The sequence below is a fragment of the Oryx dammah genome, unplaced genomic scaffold (assembly GCF_014754425.2).
Source record: "Oryx dammah isolate SB20612 unplaced genomic scaffold, SCBI_Odam_1.1 HiC_scaffold_22, whole genome shotgun sequence".
NCBI lineage: Eukaryota > Metazoa > Chordata > Mammalia > Artiodactyla > Bovidae > Oryx > Oryx dammah.
The window spans coordinates 4,608,131-4,632,029 of NW_024070206.1; the positions used below are offsets into that span (position 1 = coordinate 4,608,131).

General features: G+C 45.0%; 1 protein-coding gene across 9 annotated transcripts in view; it reads right to left on the reverse strand.

Annotated features, from left to right (window-relative positions):
• Positions 1 to 23,899, reverse strand: part of NEDD4L (NEDD4 like E3 ubiquitin protein ligase) — a 370,199-nt gene that overhangs the window by 131,056 nt on the left and 215,244 nt on the right. For 4 of the 9 annotated variants that reach the window (XM_040264312.1, XM_040264311.1, XM_040264310.1 and 1 more), the window contains exon 5: positions 22,462 to 22,515. In XM_040264312.1, coding sequence (XP_040120246.1) covers positions 22,462 to 22,515 — 54 coding nt within the window. Of the gene's footprint in view, positions 1 to 17,016; positions 17,549 to 22,461; positions 22,516 to 23,899 lie in introns of those variants that run through there. The other 5 variants (XM_040264303.1, XM_040264304.1, XM_040264306.1 and 2 more) reach the window with 5 other exon arrangements.

The following is a 23,899-nucleotide window of genomic DNA, read 5'->3' on the forward strand; positions in this document are numbered from 1 at the left end:
ATAGCGATCTCATTTATTCCTTAGAGAAATTCGAACGCACGTGCTATCACTTAACAAATAAGGAAGTGGGCTCAGAAAAGCGACGTGACCGAGGGTCACAGAAACTGCCAGCAGAGACAAAGGGCCTTAAATCGAGTGCTCTATTTATTTAAAACACTCCAGCAGGGCTATTTTTAAAACTGCAAGCAAAACCTCAACACAAGGCCAGATTTTTTTTTTTTTCCCCTTGCTACTGGACTTGAACAAGAATCTTTAACAAAACATTAGCATGAAAAAGTGTCAAGAGGCCAAAGAGTTAACCTAACCAGTTGCTCCCACAGGCATGGACCCACACACACCATGGCGACAGGCGGCTGAGCCTTGTCACTGGGGACACCAGCGGCCCCCAGGTGATTGCAAGGTGCAGTGGGGTGGGGGCCTCTACTTCGTAGGGTGGTCCCACCCTTCTCCAGGTGAGGTCAGGGCATGGGCAGGGGCTGTGGCTCCGAGGCAGCAGGGGCAGAAAGGCTGGTGCTCCTCTGTTCAGGTCAGCTGCTCAGCCGTGAACACTTCTCTGCGAGTCCAAGGACTGCAGCACGCCAGGCCTCCCTGTCCATCCCCACTCCCGGAGCGGCCCCCCGATGTGGAGGTGGTTCAGGCCACGGCCAGAGGACCGGCCGACATGGGTGCCAGATGGCGCTTCCCCCAAAATGAGCGTGTGCACAGCTTCATGTGCAAGATTGCAACTAGGGCTTTGTGTCTTTCCAGGTTACTCAAGGAACATGAAATGCCCTTCATGTCAAATCTGTTTTGTGGGGGGGCATTTGTGTGTGTGTGTGTGCAGTGATTAATCAGACGGCATGAAGAAAATCCACTGAAGTGCGCAGGTGTGCTCATAGCTGACATCATTTGTTGTGATTTTAAACGTTAACAGATTTTGCTTTAGAGCAAACTTTAGGTAAGTGGTATGTAACCAAGACACACCGTACCAACTGCTACGGCTACAAGGGCCTATGGGACAAGGCCAATGACATTTTACTGGACTCTGAAATTCACTAGCAACTCAGAGAGGAGAAAATGAAGACCATCACCCTGTATTAGGCCATTTTTTTTATTATTTGGAAGAGGTCCTTCACCACCACTTACTAAACTAGATTTTAGCAACCGCATCTTGGGGCAAGCCCTAGGTAAAGCCTGCTTCCCTCAGTGCCACTTCCAACAGCATGATGGATTTCCTTAAGCTACACGTTTCTCTTCCCACTTCGAATTGAACAACTCCGTTCCCGACAGCGAGACGCCCGCCCACTCGCTCGGCTCATTGGGGCCGCTGCAGTTGCCTCTCAGCTGTCTAAGCCAGTGCATCCCTGAGCTATGCGGTCAGCCCGTCCTGTGCACAGCGGCCCTCCTCCAGCTTCCGGGAAGAGCAGCTGTCCGAGCCTTTCACCCCACAGCCCGCGGGGCTCACCTACATGAAGCGGATCTGATGACAAGCAAGGGTTAAACTCCCATGGCTGAGTGTTAAGCAAAGGAGCTTATCTGTCACCAAAAAAAAAAGAAGAAAAAAATCCACCCAGAAGTTTAGGGGCTTAAAACCACCAGAGCCATTTAGATGGTCCATCCAGGCTTCGTTCACCTGTCAGGCACTTTGGTGGGGATGATGGAAGGCTGGAACTTTTCTCCATGTGGCTGACGTGGGCTTCTTCACATGGCAGGCAGATCCTGGAGGCACACACTCCCCAAAGGCAGGAAGCAGAAGCTGCCAGGTCTTTTAAAGACTAAACGTCGAGGGAGCCCAGTGTCCCTGCCTCTGCATTCACAGTGCTGGCCAATTCCAGGGGAGGGGAGACACACCGCCTCGTGATGAGCAGGGGTGGCGACCCCAGCAGCCACCCTTATCTTCCACATGGTCTTCTCATGTTTTCTCGAAGAAGGATGTGTGCCTACAATCTCCTGGACTTAACCAGAGTCAGAATGAAATCTGCACTGAAGGTCACACAGCCAACTACCACTGTGGTCCGAAAATGGAGCACGTTGCCAACTGGAACTTACTGAATGGATAGATACATTAGCCCAACTCGTTACCAGGTCATAAAGCCCTATCTACAACACCCAGCCATCAAAAAACATACAGGGTCCTGAAGATGGAAAACAAACAAGACCAGCATGCACTTCTCTGCCTGACATTTCAAAAGCGAAGATGGAATCTAAAGACACGTAAGGAAATCTTTATGACCTCACCCATTCCTACCTGTCCTGTCTCTAGGGATCTCAGCAGAGGCTAAATATGCGACACAGAATTTAGGAAAGGAAATAAGAACTGCCTTTTGGGGGGAAAGGGAGTTTGAGATTAGCAGACACAAAGTACTATATCCTATGATGGATTATCAACAAGGTCCTACTGTATAGCACAGGGAACTATATTCAATATCCTGTGATAAACCACAATGAAAAACTATATGAAAAAGAATGTAAATACATATATAACCAAATCACTTACTGTACAGTAGAAATTAACACAACACTCTAGATTAACTCTAATTCAATAAACAAAAAATTTTAAGCTCCTTCCTATCATTTTTAAGAGCAATAGGGACAGCGTAAAGGGACAGAGTATATAATTAAATAGTTCATCTCACTAGGGGGATTTTAAGTAAAAAAAATATGGGAGAGCCCTGTAAATGAATGGTTACTCAAGAGAGCCGCTTTGCTTAACCATAAGCCCAAGCAGGCTTGCTTATCAACAAAACCATGCCACAGAAGCACGGGACATGCCCCCAGACAACAAAACAATGGAGACACGAATCCTGCCAGTGAGCTCAGTAGGTGAGGGATCCCTAGAACATGCTCTCTGTACACATAAAAGACAGTAATTTGTGGACCTGGCTTGAGCACGTAGGGATAGTAAAACTCCCCTGCTCAACCTGGAGGAGGAGCTGGTGATGGACGCATGGTGTCGACTCGAGAAAGAGGAAGGCGTTCTTCTCCCCAGCCCCTCTTCTCCTTCGATTATAAACCTGTATCCCCAGGAGTGATCTCGGGGCCTGGCACCCTCCTGCCCACCCACCTGTGAGCCTCACAAGCGTCCTATTCTAACAAATCACTTCCCAACTCTCACTTTGACTCTCGCTGAATTCTTTTCTGCACTGAGACATCAAGGACTGTGATACTGGAGGCTCTTCAGAGCCCCCGAAATGACACCCAAATGGTTTGCAGAGGCACAACTGGAGTGAGGAACCCTTTATACGTCTCAAAGGTGGTATCAGATGCTAAGTGCTCTTCCTCCAGAAAGTCAGATGACCTGTACTTTTAAGAACAGCTACTTTTTTCCCCCTAGGCTCCAGAGAAACTGGATCAAAATTTGACTTTTTAATCTACCAAGGTGCTTCCACGTGACCTATGGACAGGACACAGCCTCTGACATGAAGGCGCTGGGGTCAGGGCTCATCTTCAATGGCCCGTGGACTCCCACCCACTTCCCTCTCTGTGCTCAGCGTCACTGTGCTCCCCCTTGGCCTCCCAGCTCCCTTCGCGGGACCTCTGCGGGGAGGAGAGCAGGTTTCTTCTGCCCGCGCACTTTTCCCTCGCAGCTCACCCATCAGACCCGGCCACAGTCAGCCACTGAGAGGGCTTCTCCTGACCACCCTTCTTCACTCAGGCCTCCCCATCACTCTCTCTGTCTCAGCTCCTGTTTAGCTCCTTTGGTGTATGTATATAAACGCTCACTTCATTTAGCAGTATCTTTTTACCATCTAGCATAGCTAGAGTAACTGGAACATAAGCCCCCCAAGAGCGATGGCCACGTTTCTCCTAGAGAACACTTGCATCTCCAGAACTGCATCTGGAAGGTCAAAGGAATTCAGAAGGGCCACGAATCCTCCCTGACCTTCAGGTTCATAAAGGAAGCAACAACACGCAAACCACAAACCTCTCTGGAATTAATTAATTTTTTTTGTTAAAGGAAGGAAGCTGCATTAAATAATATTAATTTCCTGCCAGCTTCACCACTGAATTATAGCTTATTCCACAGCTGTTACCTAGAGACTTGGGTTTAGTAAATAGTTACTATTTAATCAATTAAAGATTTGTTTTCTAGTCTCTGATTTCCAATAAATTTAACACTGCAAAATCTTAACACAATAGAGATTTGTCTGGGGTAAAACACTATCCCTAATCTTATATTACATTTTAAGTATCTTAAAGGCATATAAGAAAAGTCTAATGTATGAAAAAATCAGAAGTAACAGTCTTTATATTTTTCATACACTGGAATTTATCTTCTATACCAGGGATGACGTCCAATCTATAACAAACTGCAGTCCTATGTTTGAAGTTATAATTTGCTGACAATCTCATTTCAAGCACATCCAAAATTAGCAACTAATTCTTTACACATACTTTATTAATAGACTCCTGAAATTCAAAGATAAGAGAGAAGCACACTCAGTGTGAAGTAGGGAAAACATATAAAAAGAAAAATAAAGGCTCATTTTAATACAATTATTATCAGATAAACATAATGAGCTTAAGTCAATTTCTACATTTTTATCCTATTCAACAGCAAAAGACACAATATGTGCAATTACATAACTGTTGATAAAGTTACTTGATATAATCAACTGTACATCATGGTTTATAATTTGGTCTTCATACTTTACAGAACTAAAGGGTGACTTTTAAATTTTGACAACTGTTTGGATTTAATGAAAATCAGAAAGAACTTTCCCAGAAATACATCTAGGGGAAAGGCAGCCACTATTATAAAGTGATCTTGATTTGGCCTTTAAAAAAGAGGAGAATAAATCATTTTTGCTACACACCAGAAACTAAAACAACATTATAAATTAACTATAGTTCAATTTTTTAAAAAATGGAGAATAAACCATCAAACCCTTGAAAGTCCTTAAAGTCTGAAGTTGCCGACACCTGGTAGTTTAGTGACTCATAAAATCTTTTCTAAGAAAACTTTTCATTGATTTTTTTTCATGGTTCTTCCATACAGTCCAGTAGAAAATTCATTAACCCTAAAAGGATAAGCACAAAGCCCAGGCAGCAATAACAATTAAGATGAACCAGAAACGTGTGCACGAACATAAAAGCAGATGACAGGTTTGCTGGGCACCCAACCCCTAAACACCTGGGAAGAACTTACATCTCCTTCAGATGGAATAATTATAAAAAGAACTCACACTGATTAAGCACTAATACACTACATGTGCCAAGAACTGTGCTAAACAGCTAGCACAGATTCTATCCCACTGAATTCTAAAATCTTAAGATAATCTGATTCCAGACATGCTCCAAGGAAAAAAAAGAATAAAACAGGCAAAGGGACTGGAAAGACAAAGGGCAGATTACATGCTTTATTCAAAAAGAATGACTCAAATCCTTACTCTCAGCCTATTTACAGCCTCACTCTATAAACAATCCTAACCAGCTTGCCTAAACACCTGCTGAGTCCTTAGCAGGTAAAGGGAAGGCAGGTCACTATACTGATGGCTATAAAAAGTGGTAATTGATGAGCAAGAGAGATGGGAAATCAACATAAGCAGCAAGCTAGTCCCAAAGATCATGGGCGTCTTGAGAGCATTAATGATGATGCAAAATGTATTATATATCTTATTAAGCCCTGACGGCATCACTAAGAAAACCTTCCATAAAGAATGACTACCTTATACAATAATCCTCTGCTGCGCGGGTAACAGTCAAGGACAAAAAAGACAAGCATGGGGCTATGCTTGGAATGCTCTCCTTAAGACGCGTGAAAAGGAGTGACAAGCGTGCAGACTATCCTTGGAGAGCCCACCTGTAAGACTCCTGGCCGCAGCTGGAGCGAACACTCCCTGTGCTGGATGCGGTGGGCTTCCCACATGGCCCAAGTAGGGAAGAATCCACCTGCCAACGCAGGAGACTCGAGACACGGGTTTGATCCCTGGGTTGGGAAGATTCCCTGCAGTAAGAAATGGCAACCCACTCCAGAATTCCTGCCTGGAAAACTCCATGGACAGAAGAGCCTGGTGGGCTACAGTCCATGGGGTCACGAAGTGTCAGATACAACACTTGAACGCACCGGGTGTAGCAGGAACAGCCATGGTTTGGGCATCAGGCCTCCTGGCATCAGAGGCTCTGCGACCCTCTCCCTGTGTGCCTTTGGACAAGCTGTACGCTTGCTTGTTTAAAAAATGAGACACTGGTGGAGCTAACCTTAAAATTATTTTGCATTTTTAATATTCTGCTTTTAAACATTACAGGGAAGAAAGCACCTATTACCACTTCTCTGAAATTCATGAAGGCTTGATGCCTTGTCAACACTTCCAAGAAGTGGAGTTTTCAAAACCACAAAAATGCACTCAGTTAATATTTACAGAAGGAAGATAACTTTCATTCCCTGGAGAAGAGTCACATTTGCAGGTAAGATCTAACAGGGCAGACCGGTCTTGCCTGTCTAGAATTGGAACCCCACTTTCACTTGCTTGTTGCAGTTTGAAATGGAGGAGAAAATTATTGCTTTCATTTCGAAGCAATTTGGGGAGAGAAATTTTTCTCCATGTAAGTTGCAAATATCCAACTTGAACACAACTGTTGCTCTTAACACACAGGCCTCCTTGGAAAGGAAGTTTACCTTGTGGACTAAGCCACAAAAGGACACCCCACTTCCAGCATGAGCCACCACAAAGACAAATGTGTATTTGGAGGGGGGTGATGAGGACATATAAGAACAAATGCACTAAATCAGTATTTACACTTGGGGGGTGATTATTTAACTCCAAGCCGAGATTAAGGTAGTCACTAGCATTAACTTCTTAAACTAGTTGTTCTCAACCCTGGCTGCACATAAGAGTCACCTGGGTGCCATTCCCCACTCCCAACAATCACCCACTCCCAGCCATGGGGTCCTTTAATGAGCTGGATAATCGAATCAATGAGATTCTCCTTACCAAATCGGCATCATCCTTGGCAGATTTCATTCTGTTAGGAGTCTGCCTATGAATAGGCAGAAAGAGCAATACAATAAAAGAAAATGGAAAAATCTGATGGCCAGTGGCCTGTGCTGGACAGAAGGTTAATGTTAATACTTAATTTTTCCTGCTGTGTTGAACTATTTAAACCCCATTCTGAATGCAGGGTGTGGAGAGAAAGGGGGAAAAAAAAGAGGCCCTCAGTAGGCCTGGAAATGCTTCTGAGAACCTAGGATGATTTTCTGAGTTGTGAAGCAATGGCTTTTTAAGTTGCTATCCTGCAGATAAAGACCATTTAGTCCTGTCCCGCCCTCAACACCATCGACCTTCCCTGCCCCTCCACCCCCCCCCACCCCAACCCCCGCTTCAGGGAAGTCTTCCCGCATCTGTTTTGCTTGGCAACACACACCAGCATTCCAACACAGGCCACCTGGCCACCGAGACAAGGTTGCAACACATTCATGTGGCAAAATAAGAAACCTGCTCAAAAGGAAAAACTATCTGCACGAAGGGTTCTGGGAGCACAGATCAGCGGACTGCAGGGCTCCGCTCCCTAAGGGAGGCGCTTCCGAACCACTTGGTACCCTGCCTCTGACCCCTTCTTCCTGGTCGTGAGGCTGAGACACTGTTCCCAGGCCTGCTCTCTCTAATGGAACTTTCCACTCCCCGAGGCCTCGGTCAGCTTCTCCAAACCCAGCACCTCTGCACAGGCCTGAGGAGGTCGGTTCCGAGAAACGAGAAACGAGGAGAAATTGGCGGGGGCCACTTTCTGATGCCTTAGGCAGGACATCAACACAAAACACTGGCGCTTGGTATTATTTCCCTTTGTTTCAACGCATGTTATCAGGGAAACTGTAGCTGGGACAAAGGAGCATCAATTTCCTTAGCAGCGACTTAAGAATGCTCTCCCGGGCTCACGTCTTCTCCCTGCACGGAGGCTTTGACCGTGTTTCAAGGCCTCCGTCCATCAAGGAAGCACACGATGAACCAGAGGGCAAAAACAATGACCTCAGAAACCGGGGAAAACAGATGCAGCAAGCCCCGCTCCCAGACACAGCTTCTGAAAGGCCTGCCTCTCTCTGGGGGTGAGGCCTGCAGGCTAAACGAGCTATTTTAAACGCTGTGGATCTGCTCTGCAGCCCACACATTATTCATCAATGGACAATATGCCTTACAATAAAGGCAATCTGCAAATCAGGAGCAGACTGCCTGGTGCAAAAGTGCAAAAAATAAACCCACCCACATCCTGCTGTGACACAGGCAGCAGAAAGCCTCTTGAAAGAACACTTGCTTAAGGAGAATAAATGCTTCCCATTTTCCAGGCCCTGCACCACCACAGGACCGGTCTCTGGTACTAAGGTCTGACGGTCTGAGAACCGAGGCTAGACAAACTAGCCTGAGAAAACGCATGACTGTTCTGAGGTTCTAGAAGAGGAAACGCAGCCAAGGCCGGGGCTCTGCCCATCCTCTAAGGGGACAGGCGCAGCTCTGAGGCCTCCCTCTTTCCGCCTGCAGCCCCCGTACAGGAGCCGGTGCGGGCCCTGAGGATGTAAACAGGATCGCACCTGCTGTCAGCAGCCTCCTCTCTCCGTACGACACCCACGCCACCACCACGGGCTTCGAGGCCTGGACATCCTGGCCCTCTGCACCCACTTCAGCCCTGTTCACCTCCACACCCGTCCTCCTACCTCCAGCCAGCTGCTGGCATAATAGGTCTGTGGAAGGCAGGCAGGTAGGAAAGGAAGGGATTCACTCAACTTCACATTTGATGGCAAGAGAGGAATTATTCATGCTGATCACCACACGCTCCCCACACCCGACCCCGGCACCAATTCTTCAACAACCATTCACATTAAGAAACAACAGGTTTAAACTTGCTAACTGTGATCAACGAATTAAAATTCTTGGGCAAATACAGAAATCACATCACTAGTGGTTTCTACCTTCAGTCTTTCAAAACATGGCTCCTCCTGCTGACCCACTGAGACAAATCCAGGTCATCTTTCCAGATCTGGTTCCAATCTTCCCCTTCCATGACATCACTTCTGTCCATCGTGACCCACAGCGTCCTGTCCTGTGTGTAAGCATGCCTTAATGGTTGGAATCTAAGAGGCTGGGAAGACTGGTCTGTAGAACTTTCTGTTCAGCGGATAGGACAGCTCCGATGAGGCTTGTGTGCCCAGCAGAAGCACTGACTCAGGAGACCCGACACAAAGCAAGCACTGGTACCCGCACAGGCAGTGGGCGACACAATGCTCACAGCGCTTCGCACGCGCTGCACATTCAAAGATAATTACTGCATGCTTGTGAGACACAAAGAATATTCTCAAGTGTGAAAATAACACCCTCAGTTTCCTCATCTTTAAACTGGAAGGGTTAGGGTTAAGGTCTACGTAATTCTTAAGGAAACTCACATCTCTAAGTTGATAAACATAAAACAAAAAACGACCCTTGCTGCATAGGCCTATCAAAGAGAGTGCCAGACTGCAGGGCACAGGAGCATTTCCTGCTAATGTAATTTCTACCAAGGGTGTAGGCAGGCCCTTAAGCACACTGTGTCTATATAAAACTTTTTTCAGCACTTTGTCCTTTGCTACAGCATCTGGGTATCCTCATAATATATATGTGAACGTGCAGATTATTATATCAGGATTTTTTAAAAAATGGCTTCTACTATAAAAGACTGAAAGTGAAAAAGTGAAAGTCAGTCGCTCAGTCGTGTCCGACTCTTTGCGACCTTGTGGACTGTAGCCCACCAGGCTCCTCTGTCCACGGAACTCTCCAGGCAAGAACACTGGAGTGGGTTGCCATGTTCTTCTCCAGGGGATCTTCTTGACCCAGGGATTGAAGCTGGGTCCCCTGCATTGCAGGCAGACTCTCTGCCATTTGAGACAAGAGGTTAACAAACTTAAATACTGAAATTACATTAACGTGTTTAAAGTTATACTACAATTAGGCATCTCTTTTTTCAAGTGGAAAAGCGTGATCACTGAGTGCACACTGAATAGATACTAAGCTTAAGGTGCTTTTACTCTTGAGAGAGATACTATAAAGAACCCAGAACGAGGCTGTTAGGATGCAGTGTTCAACCCAGCCCGACTCCTTAGGAAAGTTAGGAGTCCCACAGCGGACCTCCCAGCCTGAAAGCCTCTTTGCTTTGAAGACACGCTAGGCTCTTCGGCTAGAGCTTAGGACACGTGTTCCAGTTTTTCTGCTCCATCTTGACTTTTCTACTCTGCTCAGTTTTTAAACAATCAGACCACAGCAGCTTTTCTGTCCTCCTTGAACAGTCAAATACCTAGCCGGGTATTTTAAAAGAAAATGAAAAAAAAAAAAAAAAAAACCCTCAACAAGTATGATAATGAAGCTTTAAAAAGTCACTCAAGGAGCTGGATGAGTTATGACATATGTGGGTCATTAAATATATTTTAAAAGTTTGTCAGTTCTGGATTATCCCACAGAGAGTAAGAATAAAAAACTATACATCTATCAAACTGTTTGAATCTTCACATACCTAATATAATCACATCCCTACCCTGTCTGAACCTCCCAGAAAAAGGTAAGCAACAAAAGATCACGGATTAAAAGCAGATTCCTCAGAGTTATTAGATGAGAGATGTAAATGCCACCTAACTTGCCCTGATGTATAAAAATGAAGCCCCCAAAGAAGGCTATGTAAATTCTGAAAGGCAAATTCACCTGGGGAAATGCTGGTCTTTTCCCCTCTGGAGAGACTTTCTGCTTACCATGTATAGGTCATAATACTCAGTACTAAAATAAACAAGTTGTTTCAAAGAACAGATAGTTGGGGCAGACACCTGAAGGAACCAAAACCAAGTATTTGAACACGAAGTGTACCCACAGGGGGCTTCCCTTGTAGCTCAGTCAGTAAAGAATCTACCTGCAATGTAGGAGAACCGAGTTCAGTTCCTGGGTCTGGAAGGTCCCCTGGAGAAGGAAATGGCAACCCACTCCAGTACTCTTGCCTGGGAAATCTCATGGAGAGAGGAGCTTAGAGGGCTACAGTCCCTGGGGTCACAAGAGCTGGTCAAGGCTTAGCGACTAAACCACAAGTGTGGCCGCAAGTCAAACCAGAGAAAGCAGGGTCCCTTTCAACTCAATTGATGATACTTCCATGACCTTTCCCTTCCCTTGAAGCAGTCTAGTCCAAAGTGTCAGCACAGCCCTTGGTTCTAAAATGATCAGGGTATAAAAAGCAGGCTTCGTGAAATTCAATCTACTTCATCCTGCAGCCTGAAGACTACACTTCCTGTTAAGATGTGGCGATGCCTGGAGACCCCTGAGGTGTCCATTCAGGACACAGCACAAAACAGGCGAGACACTGACCATTTCACTCAGGCCCACCCATGCAGCCCACTATTTCACTGCCATTCCCTCTTGCCCAAGGAAGCTATAGCGAAATAAATAAAATAAAAACAAGAGATTGTTAAAAAAAGAAAATCCATTGGAAACATCACGCATCTGCGATGCATACTGTGTCGAGATTACTTCTAAAAATCTTTCCACCATCTCCATCTGCCCAGAAAAAATCACCAAGCTCCTCAACAACACATTTTAGTGCATATTTTTAACACTCTGTCCTCACGGGCCTTTTTCACCTTAAACTGGAGCTGGCTGTACATTGGGGGTAGACTGCTGTCCTCTCTTGTGGAGGACATGGAATATTACACGGCCTGGTACGAATCAAGGGAACTAGATGATTGCAGACAGGTTACCAAACCTCTCAATAATCACCAGCCAATTGTGGAGTGGGCTTCCTGAGCTGCTTTTGGCATTCAGAATGGAAACTTAGATATTCTGGTATTCGAGCATTCAAGCAACAGTTTCAACACCTTCCATGAATTCCTGCTTTCTCCTCATTTTTTGCAAATGTTTTCGAGTTAAAAAAGGACAATGTTTTTAGGGCATTGATCCATCTCAGCATTAACGCAGTTGATTACTTTTATTAAAAAAAATTGCACAGACTCCTACTCAGAATTTTTACCTATAAAATCTGAGCTACAGGGAAGTGACTATTTAGATTGGCCTCAATTAATTTTAAACTATCAACTATACAGAGATACCCAAAGTTGATTAAATTTAAGGTAATTCTTACATGGAGTAAATGTCTTCTGGAATTGTGAACTTCTGTGTAGAGATAACAATTTTCTTATTAGCACGTATTATAAAATTGTAGTTTTAGTTCAATGCCAAAGAACTCTGCCTCCAAGCTTAGCCAAGAGAAGCAGCTGCAGCATTTATGAAAACCCTCTAAAAGGCAGTATCCAATAAGGCCTATTCCCAAATACTGCCCTCATTTGTAAACCACACAACGTGGAAATTTTATACAGATAACGTTAGACTCCTGCTCAAAAGCCACAGCCAATAAGAAGGAAAGACAAACAACTGGAAACATGGCCTGGTTAAAAAAAAATATAGATAGATAGATAGATAGATAGATAGATAGATACACACATATATACAGCCAAAATGACATGGCAAACCAACAATATGTCTGAAATACCAGCAGACATAACTATGTTTAAGTTTCAAAATTCAATCGTGCGAACACAATTAAAGGTCCTGTTGTCTGAGGCAGAGCTGACAAGTGAACTGCAGTCTCTTCAAGGTCTGTGTCACCACAGGGCACTGTGAAGGCCTTGTGATGCTGATTATCCGAGGGGCGAACACTAGGGAAGGCTGAGATAACAGTACACAGGAGATCCAAGCCCATTACCAAAACAAACGATTCCAGGTATTCCTTAAATCTCTGTGGCCCTGTGTCTAACGCCCCGTGATCAAAAACCGACTGTTCACAGCAACCGAATTACCTCCCTTGGGGAACAATTTGTACCTTACAGAGATGTGGGTAACAAAGGAAAAGACCAACACAACACCTCATTGAAACCTCACCATAAACCCATGAGTTGGGTGTTTTTAGCCTCCTTTTTCACTGACAAGGGAGAATGCTCAGAGAGGGAGTCTCACTTCCTGGGGCACGTCAGGAATCTGCAGGGCCCAGTCCACTAGGCCAGTGCTCCAAGGCACCCATCGAAGCCGCCGTCTCCAAAATCTTCAGCATTAGAACGTCACATCACAAAGAGCACTGAGCTGCTACACAGGTTTTTTATGTGCAAAGATATAAACTTATTTTTTAAATTCCCATTCTACATAGATACAAAAAATGATAGATAGAATGTGATACTGTCTTTAGGTGTGTGTCATTAGTTATCACACCTAATGACAGGATCACATACCTTCACTGGAAACAGTAAAACAACAGTTTTACCACATGATGGTCGGAAGAGCTGAGCGAGGCAGTCGGATGGTTATATTAAGTGAGATAAAGGCCGGCACTGATCAAACTGTGAAGTGCTACAGAGATGTGAGTGTCACCCACAAGCCCTTTGTGTTTCTGTGTGTACACACCTACACATTATCACATACACTTTTCACTAATCCCTTTAAGGTGAAATTTCAAGTTACATAATACTGGAACACAGCTATATACAACCATGTTGAGAGAGACAGCTGAAAAGAAAAATTCACAGAATCTGATCAGAGACCAAGTCAATGAAAGGACTACCAGCTATTTTTTAATCCACCACATTGCAGTGTTGGTGCTTTTAAATAAAGAATCTGCCTGCAACACAGGAGACCCGGCTTTGATCTCTGGGTTGGGAAGATCCCCTGGAGAAGGGAATGGCTACCCATTCCAGGATTCTTGCCTGAAGAATTCCATGGACAGAGGAGCCTGGCGGGCTACAGTCCACGGGGTCGCAAAGAGCCAGACATGACTGAAGGACTAACGCTTATACATATTTTCCTAGAATTAATTTTTTTAAGGTAAAAAGGAGACACCAACTAATACTAATGTCAAAAATGTTCTGTAGAGTCAAACCACCCTGTCTAAAAGAGATCTAAACTAAAATTCTCCCCGAACAAAAAGAGCTTGGGTATTCCTCTGCCATTCAGTAAAAGGAACTGGGAATCACAGAAGATTGCCATGCCGCTTCTGTGACATGTGTATCCATGCGAAGGGCACAGGGGGAAATTCAGAGAACCTAGAAAGGAGTAGAGAAAGAATGCTCTCTCCCTGTAGCGTATGGAGCGGTCGTCCAAAGAAGTGTTCTGCACCCCTGCTCGGCTCTTTGATCTCCGTTTACATTTTGAATTCTGTGTCAGCAAGAAACAGAGAGTCCCAGAAACTTTCCAAGGACTCAGTGTGATGTTATATACACGGTGGACCTTAAACACTTAATGACATTATTAATGGGATTAGAAAACCGGCTCCTGAAACTTGTAGGATGCAGAGCCAAGCAGTTACTATGTACCAAAGCATCGCGCAAGGGCACAGAAATCCCTTCATAAACAGGATCCCTCTTCCTCAGAGTCACTATTACACAGTTAGGAACTTTAACCCAACCAAGGAACCCAAAACACTAATCTAAGAAAATAACTAAATTACTCACTAAATAACCATTAAAATGCTACAAAGTAAACTGGTAAGGTATAAGCATTTTGAAATATTGTAACACTGTAACTGATAACTCTAAAAAATCAATTCTGTCTTACTTCACAGACTGGGTAGAAAAAAAAAAAAATCAAGGATCACAAGAGGTTCCTGGAATCTGATTAGCATTTTTTTTTTTTTACAATCATGTTGCATTTTAAATTTACTCATGACAGTCATGACAGGATGTCTGGGAGGCTCTGAGCAAAGTTCTCAACAAAATAGCCTTGTAATAAGGTCTAAGGCATGGATCGTGGCATCTGAGCACATTCGCAAAAGGAATCTTGAAAGGTTTTCCCCATCAAGATTTTTGGCATCATTCAAAAGACCTGACTGTAATCGATTTTTCATGTAAACTAATAATTAAATGCCCTTCTGTCCAAAGCAGCAGATATTTGAAACGTCAAAAGAGCTTGGTGGCGGCCAGACTGTAGACGCCCAAGTGAATGTTTTCCCTCAAGATAAATAAGGCCGAGGCAGCTGCTGCCTACACTTAACACCCCTGCCCATTTGAAACACGTACAAAGTGTTGAATGGAGCCGACAGTTTTGTTATGAGACAAGTTTTGTTTTTGCTTCTCGAAGAAGCAAGTTTTCACTTAAAAGAAAAAGCCAGCTTTCTACCAACCCTTCACAAATTTATAGAAGTGTACAAAAATACAAATTCGAAAATAAAAACTACTATGCTTTAGAGGGAACTTACTTTCCACAAAAAGCTCTTTATTCTAGAACTTACATTTCCAAATGTGAAGAAATTTTATTTTCCACTCTAGCAGCCCTTGAAAGTTAGAATGGCCCTTTGCATGTAAATTACACACAGTGTTTGGTATGTTCCACTTGTTTTTTTAATCCTGGGAGAAATGTCAAGCCAAATGAGACTGTAATTATAAAAATCCATTTATCCTCAACACCTAATTGCAAAATGATTTAAAAGTCTGATAAGTTGTCAAAACTTAGGATATGCATGTTGTCAATATTCATGTGGTAGGTGGTCCAAATTCAGCACGATAATATGCTGCCCAAAGAAGGCTACACCTGTTGTGATGGTACTTTCTTGGGCTGAAGGTTAGATGCTATTATCAGAATTTTGTTGAAATCTGTACCACTGTATAAAAACGGTATTGGTTCAGACCAAAAATATAGGACTTCCTAATGAAAGGACTAGAGATAATAAAAGAAAAGGGTGTATAAAAGGGAAAAGAAGAAGAAACAGTTACATTAACAGTTATAAAGTTATATTAACAAGAAAAATATACTGACATTTAGCACCTGATTATATGCCTTCAAAATGGTGAAAGACAACGATAGATCAGTGATAAAACTTATTCATATGGCAAAAAGTATTTCTCGACACAAAATAATAAAAGATGATACGGTTCCACAGCCAGTCATCCACTTTGAAAAGTCGCAATTCACAACTGAAACCAAACACAAAGTCTCCTAGACATTTCACTGCCGTATCCTGAAATCCAGCCATCAGAGGAAATTCAAGGAAAACAACCCCAATTCAGAATGGCAAGGAGCCTGTCCTTTGAAAAAAAATAAAGCACGTGGCTAGTGATTAGTAGTAAAAGAAAGCTAACTGATGAAACTTTGCATCCCATGACAAACTATGAAAGCTGCAGAGTCATCTTTTGCCTGGTGGAGTTAGCAGCTGTCTGTCTGTACTCCATTTCACTGAAAGGGAGAGAGCAAGAACACAGGAGCAATGAAGGCCAAAATCTGTTGCTGGGCTTCTGTTCCCACAGCTGGAGGCTGGGCACTTAACTATTCTATATACAGCAGCCCAGCTTAGACACTCAAGTGGGCAGTGTTAAATTGCAGGGGTGTGCAATCTGACCATTAACAAGGCCCCCATCAGTTTCCCCTCGCCTTGGCCCTATAGGCCAATCTGCTTCAAAACACATTTCCTCCCGGCCCACAACTGCGGCTACCTTTGTTCACTCTTACTTACTGGGACCAAAAGAAAAAAAAAACAACCCACAAAGACAATACATTATACAACCAGGGCCAGCCCTGTACAGCTAAAAGGTCATTACGAAGAATGGGTCCAACCCGACATATGCTTAATTATGAAGAAACCAGACACGTTTAACCTGCGATTCTCTCACCTGGATTAGAAGGGATTATTTTTTAAATGGGAGCGTTGTCACAGCCTGGATCTGCAAGCAGTTTTTTAACACATTTCCAGTGTCAACATGCTGGGTGGGGCACTGCACAGTAACTCAGAAAGTAATGACATCTTAAAAATTCTTTTATTGAGAAGGGAGGGAAACGAGGGGGAAAGGGTTGTCCGGATTTTTCAAAACAGAGTTATGTGACTTTGAAGACCTAAGGCTACGATATTTTCTAAAATCGGCTAACTAGTTTCATGGACTTCTACCAAAGGCGGGACCACAAATCGTGGACCCAGAACCGGCCAAACACACTAAGTTACTCTGGCCCGAAGCAGGGAAAGTCCCAGAAGGGAGGAGGATGTTGTTTATTTTAATTCCGCTGCAGAATACGCCTGCCGGGCTAGAATCGGCCCCTTCCTCCTGCGGACACACGGCATCACAGGCTCACTTACCGAGGCACCGGCTCCCGTGGAAGCCGGGCCGGCCGCGGCGGCGTCCTCCTCGGGACTCTGGGGGGCTTCCTCGGGCCCCCGAGTCACGAGGATTCTGAAGTGCTGCTGCCCCGCGTTTTGATCCTGCCTGATCTTAAACGTGCAGCCCTGGCCTTGTGGCGACCTCTCGGCCGCCGCATCGGTCCTGTGGGCATCGGGAGCCACCCTGCGGCCCCGCGGCGGCGCCTCCGGGTCCGGGTGGCCGCGCTCCTCCAGGGGACTCCTGCGCTCGGCCCGGGGCTGCGTGGGGTACGAGCTGCTCCTCTCCAGCCGGATTCGGGGATACCTCACCAACCTGTCCCCCTTGGTGCCGGTGAAGCCGAAGTTGAAGTCGCCGCCAGGCGCGGGCCCGCCGCCACCGGCTGGCGGCTGCTGCAGCTGGAAGACAAAGCAGCGCTTCCCGGAGCTTCCAGAAGCGTCTGGAACGTGCTGCAGGGACCAGCGCCTGGGCTCGGGCACCGCCGTCGCGGGGCCAGCCTGGCCCTCAGCCCCCGAGGGCGTCAGCTTCACCGGGCGCACATCGGCACTGGACGCGCGGTGTTGGACGCGCACGGCTGGTGGCTCGGCCTCCTCGCGGCCGTCGGGGCCTGGCGCTCGGCGGCGGCCGCACGTGCCGTTGAGCTGCGGGCCCGGAGCTCCGGGCACCCCGGGAGGGGAGCCATCGCCGCTGCCATCGTCGAGGCTCTTGGCCTCAGGGGGCTCCCCCGGCTGCTCCGTGCCCACGTCGCCGTCGTCGGGGGCGCCGTCAGCCGCCTTGCGCTGCAGCGAGATCTGCACGGACGAGCTCCGCGTGGGCCGCGCGTCCACGGGGCCCAGCAGCTGCGGAATGAACATGGACGTGCTGCGCTTGAGCGCGCCCACGCCTCCCCGCAGGCCCGCGTCCTGCGCTCCACTCGGGGTCAGCGCAACCGCGCCGCCCCGCCGTGGGAGCGTGTGGAATGCCATGAAAAAGTCGTCTTCTCCCTCCTGGTCTAGGATCTCCGACTCGGGGGCTGTGTTGCTGCGGCAGGAGCCAAAATGAAACCGAAGCCGATGGGCCATGGTGCCCAGAGGGCCAGGGAGGGACAGGGTGAGCAGCAACAACAGGCCCGGCGCTGCCAGCAGTCAAACCCCAAAGACACGAACTCCAAGGAAAAGCGTTCCATCTGCCAAAGCGTGAGCACTGCGGCACCAAGGGCGGCAGATAGCAGAAATAACCCAAGTGGCAAGCGGCATTCCAGGCATGATTGGATAAGAGCAGAAAGCTCTCATCCGCACTGTGACAGAGGGTAGGGTGGCCGGAACCACATGACCGCGGTCTCCCTCTCCAATGCCAGCTTCTGGACTTAGTGGAGTTTTCTTCCCCCTCTCGCTCTCATTTTTTTTTTAAACAGCAAGAGCCTGAAACAGCACCTTCCCAGCTGCTGCTTTTCCATCAGACAGGAGTGGCCCCAGCAGGGAGCTCTCACAGCTGACTAAGGCAGCAAACACAGTCCGAGCCATGCGGCTATAAATCTCAGCGCAGCGCGCTCACTGGACAGTTCTTTCCAAACCGAGCTGGGCACCCGGGCGCTGTCTCACCGATGCGAGAGAACTGGCACCCAAGGCAGAAGCACACAGAGGAGCCCCCCTTCCCATCGAACCCGACAGTGACAAGTGAAACTGCGGGGCTGCAGGAAAACCCTTTCAGGAGCAATCGGATGTTACGCACCCCTCTTACATATGATATCACCACACTACCACGATGGAATGCAAACTAATAAAACGTACTATAAATACGATTACACACCCCACAGAATGCGTGTCCCTTTAACGCTAAATAATTAGACCATGATCTACAAGTAACAGAATAGCTGAGTGGAGGGAGGAGGGTGAACAACTTACTGCCAGTTGGGGTCTGCCTCTGGCTACCACGACATGTTTTTTATTTGAAAGATGGGGAGGGCGGGGGACACAATCTCACACATAATATGATTCTCAGATACGGCAGTGCCAGAGGAAAGAAATCCAGCTGGAGAAAACATTCCCCCCTGTATGCCAGATAGGAGAAAAAACAACATCCCCCCACTCAAAAAAAAAAAAGGGAAAGACAGTTGAAGAAGCGTGTTGCTTGTGGCTTTTGTAATAAATTAACTTAAATAGCATGCAGGAAAAAAGGCTGCCTGGAGCTGACTCTTTTCCAGTAAGAAGTCAGCAGGATCACCCTAGTTGGGTTACAAACAGAGAATCTTGTTGCTTTTGAAGGGCCAGAACGGACCTAAGTAATAAAAGTGAAAGTCCATGTTCAAAAAACTGTCATCAGACTTGTAGCTAACTTGGATATATTCTGTGTGCTTTAAACATACTCTTTTCTGTGAGCCAGAAACATCAGTTATTTTTAAAAAGAGGTTTATTTAGGAGGGAATAAAAAAAATGATGGGGGGCAAAGGGGGAATACCAAGTTGCAAAGAGTGACAAAAAGTTTATTTTAAAATCTGCAAAGCATGACTCTGTCAACAGCTCTGGAGTCCAGGGTGTGGAGGATTAACCCTGTGTTTACATGCATTCAAACCTGTCTTCTAAAGGCATGGGTTTTAAATGCCAAAAATGATCTCTATGAGAGAAATGGAAGCCAGTTTGTTTAACGCGAAAACTGCCAAGCACCACTACAGTCACGTATTGTCTTAGCTGGATTAATAGCCAACAAAGAAAAAAACCACCAGCAGCAGCATTCACTGCATAGTAACAACACTGCTGATGGCCTGGGGCAAAGCTCGGTACATAAAACACAATTTTTCAGATAAAATTTGCATTCACATGGGATTTCTTAGAGCTTGGCATTCATTCAAAGCCCTTTTGGGCTGGAAACTCTAGTTTAGGGCTCATGGCAAGGCCATCTCCACAGTCATTCTTTCAGATAATGGAAAACAAAAATTTTTAGTGTATTTCTTTTAATAGAAGAAAAATAATGAGTTAAAACCCACCTGACAGGAGGCAAGTTTTCCACAGTGTTGACCCTTTCTTCACCTTCAAGTGTTATTATACTCAGTAAATGAGAAAGGAAGAATTGGTCCGTGGCTGCATGTATATCTCCAGGGACTTACTGTTATTCACTGAATCTTTGCCGAATTCAGTGTGTTCTGGATAAGAGATGGAGTGCCAAGAACTGTACTCTCAAGCAGAATTTCTCATTGGATTTAACAAGAAAATAACTTCATACACAGAGCAAAAGTGATTTAGCGATTCAGTACTACTAAGTGTCACCTAAGGTATAAAATGTCAAGCTCGATGCAAAGCCACTGAAAATCTACATATTTTAATAGAAAAAGCTATCAGGATGGTGGGCCAACATCTGTTGATTTTCTAATTTGGAGAGTAATACCAGGCAAAGGAGATCAAATATGGTCCCAAGTTCCACTCTAAGGGTTAAGGCTTGGCTATTCTCCACCACTGGCTTTCCTGGTGGCTCAGCGGTAGAGACTCCACCTGCCAATGTAGGAGATGTGGGTTTGACCCCTGGGTTGAGAAGATTCCCTGGAGAAGGAAATGACAACCCACTCCAGTATTCGTGCCTGAGAAATCCCATGGACAGAAGAGCCTAGCGGGCTATAGTTCATGGGGTTGCAAAAGAGATGGATATGACTTAGCAGCTGAACAACAACAAATTCACCACCACTGGCTTGAGATTTGAGAGACTAGCAGTTACATAATTACATTAGGGCTGTAGACTTCAGTTCTCTCATTTGCAAGGACAGGACATTAAATGAGATATTGTAAGTCTCCTTCAGATCAAATATTCTATTAAACTCAAGCTATTCAGGTAGTTCCAGTTGAATTCTGCAAAAAGAAGCGTTCATAAGGATGTTTATTTTAAGCAGATGATATATGGTTAAACCTCTATATCTATGTTCTACATTCATGGATTCAACCAACTGTGAATCAAAAGTATTGGGGAAAGGTGGTAATTCCAGCAAGTTCCAAAAAGTAAGACTTGAATTTGCCTCATACAGGCAACTATTTACATAGCATTTACACTGTATTTGGGTATCGTAAGTAATCTAGAGATAAATTTCAAGCATATAGGAGAATGTATTTAGGTTATATGCAAATATTACACCATTTTATATTAGAGACTTCAGGGTCTTTGGATTTTGGTATCTGCAGGAGTCATAGTACCAGGCCCACCATGGAGACTGAGGGATGACTGGACATTAAGTTTCAGGACATTGAGTTCAGGAACTCAAAAGCAGATTTGTGTACAACAATTACACTCACTTAGGTTTGCCAAAAAGTTTGTTCAGGTTTTTCCATAACATCTTACAGGAAAACCTGAACAAACTTTATGGTCAACTCAATACCACTTCTGAGAGTACATTAAAAGTTTGTATGTATCATGACAATATTCGTTTTCATAGTTGCAAACCTTGCCTTGTGAGTACTTGGTGTATACATTCTAGGGAGTTAATTTTGGTAAAGTACTTTAAGCAAGATTTGCTTCTGAAATTCCATCTCTAAAATGAAATCTAAGTTGTATCAGTTACATACGTGTGCACACACATGCACACACACAAAATATACAGCTACCTACTATCCATCTATCAGTTCAGTTCAGTCGCTCAGTCATGTCTGACTCTTTGCGACCCCATGAATTGCAGCACGCCAGGCCTCCCTGTCCATCACCATCTCCCGGAGTTCACTCACACTCACGTCCATCGAGTCTGTGATGCCATCCAGCCATCTCATCCTCAGTCATCCCCTTCTCCTCCTGCCCCCAATCCCTCTCAGCATCAGAGTCTTTTCCAATGAGTCAACTCTTCGCATGAGGTGGCCAAAGTACTGGAGTTTCAGCTTTAGCATCATTCCTTCCAAAGAAATCCCAGGGTTGATCTCCTTCAGAATGGACTGGTTGGATCTCCTTGCAGTCCAAGGGACTCTCAAGAGTCTTCTCCAACACCACAGTTCAAAAGCATCAATTCTTTGGCGCTCAGCCTTCTTCACAGTCCAACTCTCACATCCATACATGACCACAGGAAAAACCATAGCCTTGACTAGACGGACCTTATGTTATTTGCAGTAAATTGATGCCTCAGGCATATCTCTGGTTCTTTGAAGGTACTTTCAATCAAAATATTTCTTAATTTTACCTGTTAAATATATTACCTTTTTGCTGTATACTGTTAATTACATTTTTGTTTTCCCAAATACTGAACGTGTCACCATCACATAGTTTGACTTATACATAAAAACCCTGGAAGGGTCATTTACATGAGTAATGACCTTGATCATTATGAACATTAAGCTAGTAATGGGACAAAAATGGTCTTTTTGAGGGACATGTATACCGACAGAAGTACAACATAAATACAGATTTCTAAAGTACGGTGCTCTAAAATATTGTTTTTTTTTTTAAAAAAATGAAGCTAAAATTAAAAATTAGGACCCACTTACCAGTCTGTTTTCATCAAATACTTCAAACAGGAGTCTGTGATTAGATGGGTTTACCTATAAGGGACAGAAATAATATGTTTTAAATGGGCAGAAATAATTCCAAGGAATGAAGTAAGGGACTGAAAGAATAAAATACTTTATAGCACTCAAATCAATTGTACAATGTAAACAACCTGCTCTTCCATCTACTAAGTTTTCTATTATTGACTTCTATATTATTCCATGCCTAATGTTTAGACATATCAGAAGAAGAAAATGGTTTTAAGTGCTGCTTTTCTAACATAAGAAAGGATACTTCTAAATGGTTTTTAACAGTTCCTAAACCTCCCCTAAAAAGGCACCCTCATGCCTGCACACCAAGGCTACACCCTCATAAAGGTCTACTCCTGAGAAAATTTCTTAGGCAACGATCAAAAATCATGAAGAAAATAGTAAAAAGCAGCTATTTACCACTGTGTGCATGCTTTCTAGGCACTATCTCCTTATTAAATATCAAAACATATGTCCCATTTATTCTCAAAGCACCCCTATGATGTATACAACTGTTGCTCCAATTGCACAAATGAGGAGTTGAGACCAGGAGGGTAAAGTAACTTGCCCAAGAGCCCACAGCTAGTATGCAGGGCAACTAGGAGCTCCACCAGGCCTGGCCCAAGCGTCTACAGAGCCCACGCTTGGAGCCATTAGAGAAAAGAGAAATCAAAGATGGCCCCTCTTCCAGCAATGGCAGGGTCAATGTCAGAGCCCCTGGGCTTTTGGTGTCTTTCTGCTGCTTTCTCTTTCCCCAAACCTCACTGAAATAGCAGGAATCGTCCTTCAGACCCAAGTGTCAGATGCAACGTGTTCTCATTTCTATCACTGTACATAAATCCTGGAAACACCCTTCCTAAGTAAGGACTCCTCTCTCACTAGCAGAGCCCGTGGGGAGTGTGAGTCCTCAGATGGCTTCTCCAGGGTCAGAAGGGCTGTCAGTGGGAGGGCTGAAGATGGGACCCAGGTCGTCCATCACTAAGCCTCAGCTGTCTCATAAGGGAGAAGCGAAGGAAAGAACACTTGATGGTGCCGAGAACACGGCTTGTGCTCCTGACCCCTCGGCTTGCTCTTAACCTGGTGATGGAGCAAGCAGGTGGGCCGGGGTGGCGGGGGGCAGAGGGTGGGTAGTGTCTGTTTGAAAGCTCAGTGAAGGGCTGTACTGCGGACCAGTGAGTCCACACGCCGTGACAGGGGCTGGGATGCAGTAGGCACTCAATAAAAGTTTGTTCAATGAACGGGACAAAGAAATTTTTAAATGCGCCCCCCTCCCCCCTGCCAAATCAAGTTTACATATCTTTAGGGCTAATATAACTTGAAAAACATCTTGAAAGTACTAAAATTTATAGAAATGTGGCCAAGGTGTTTAATTACTTTTTGTTTCCCTCAAACTGAAAGACGCCTAAGT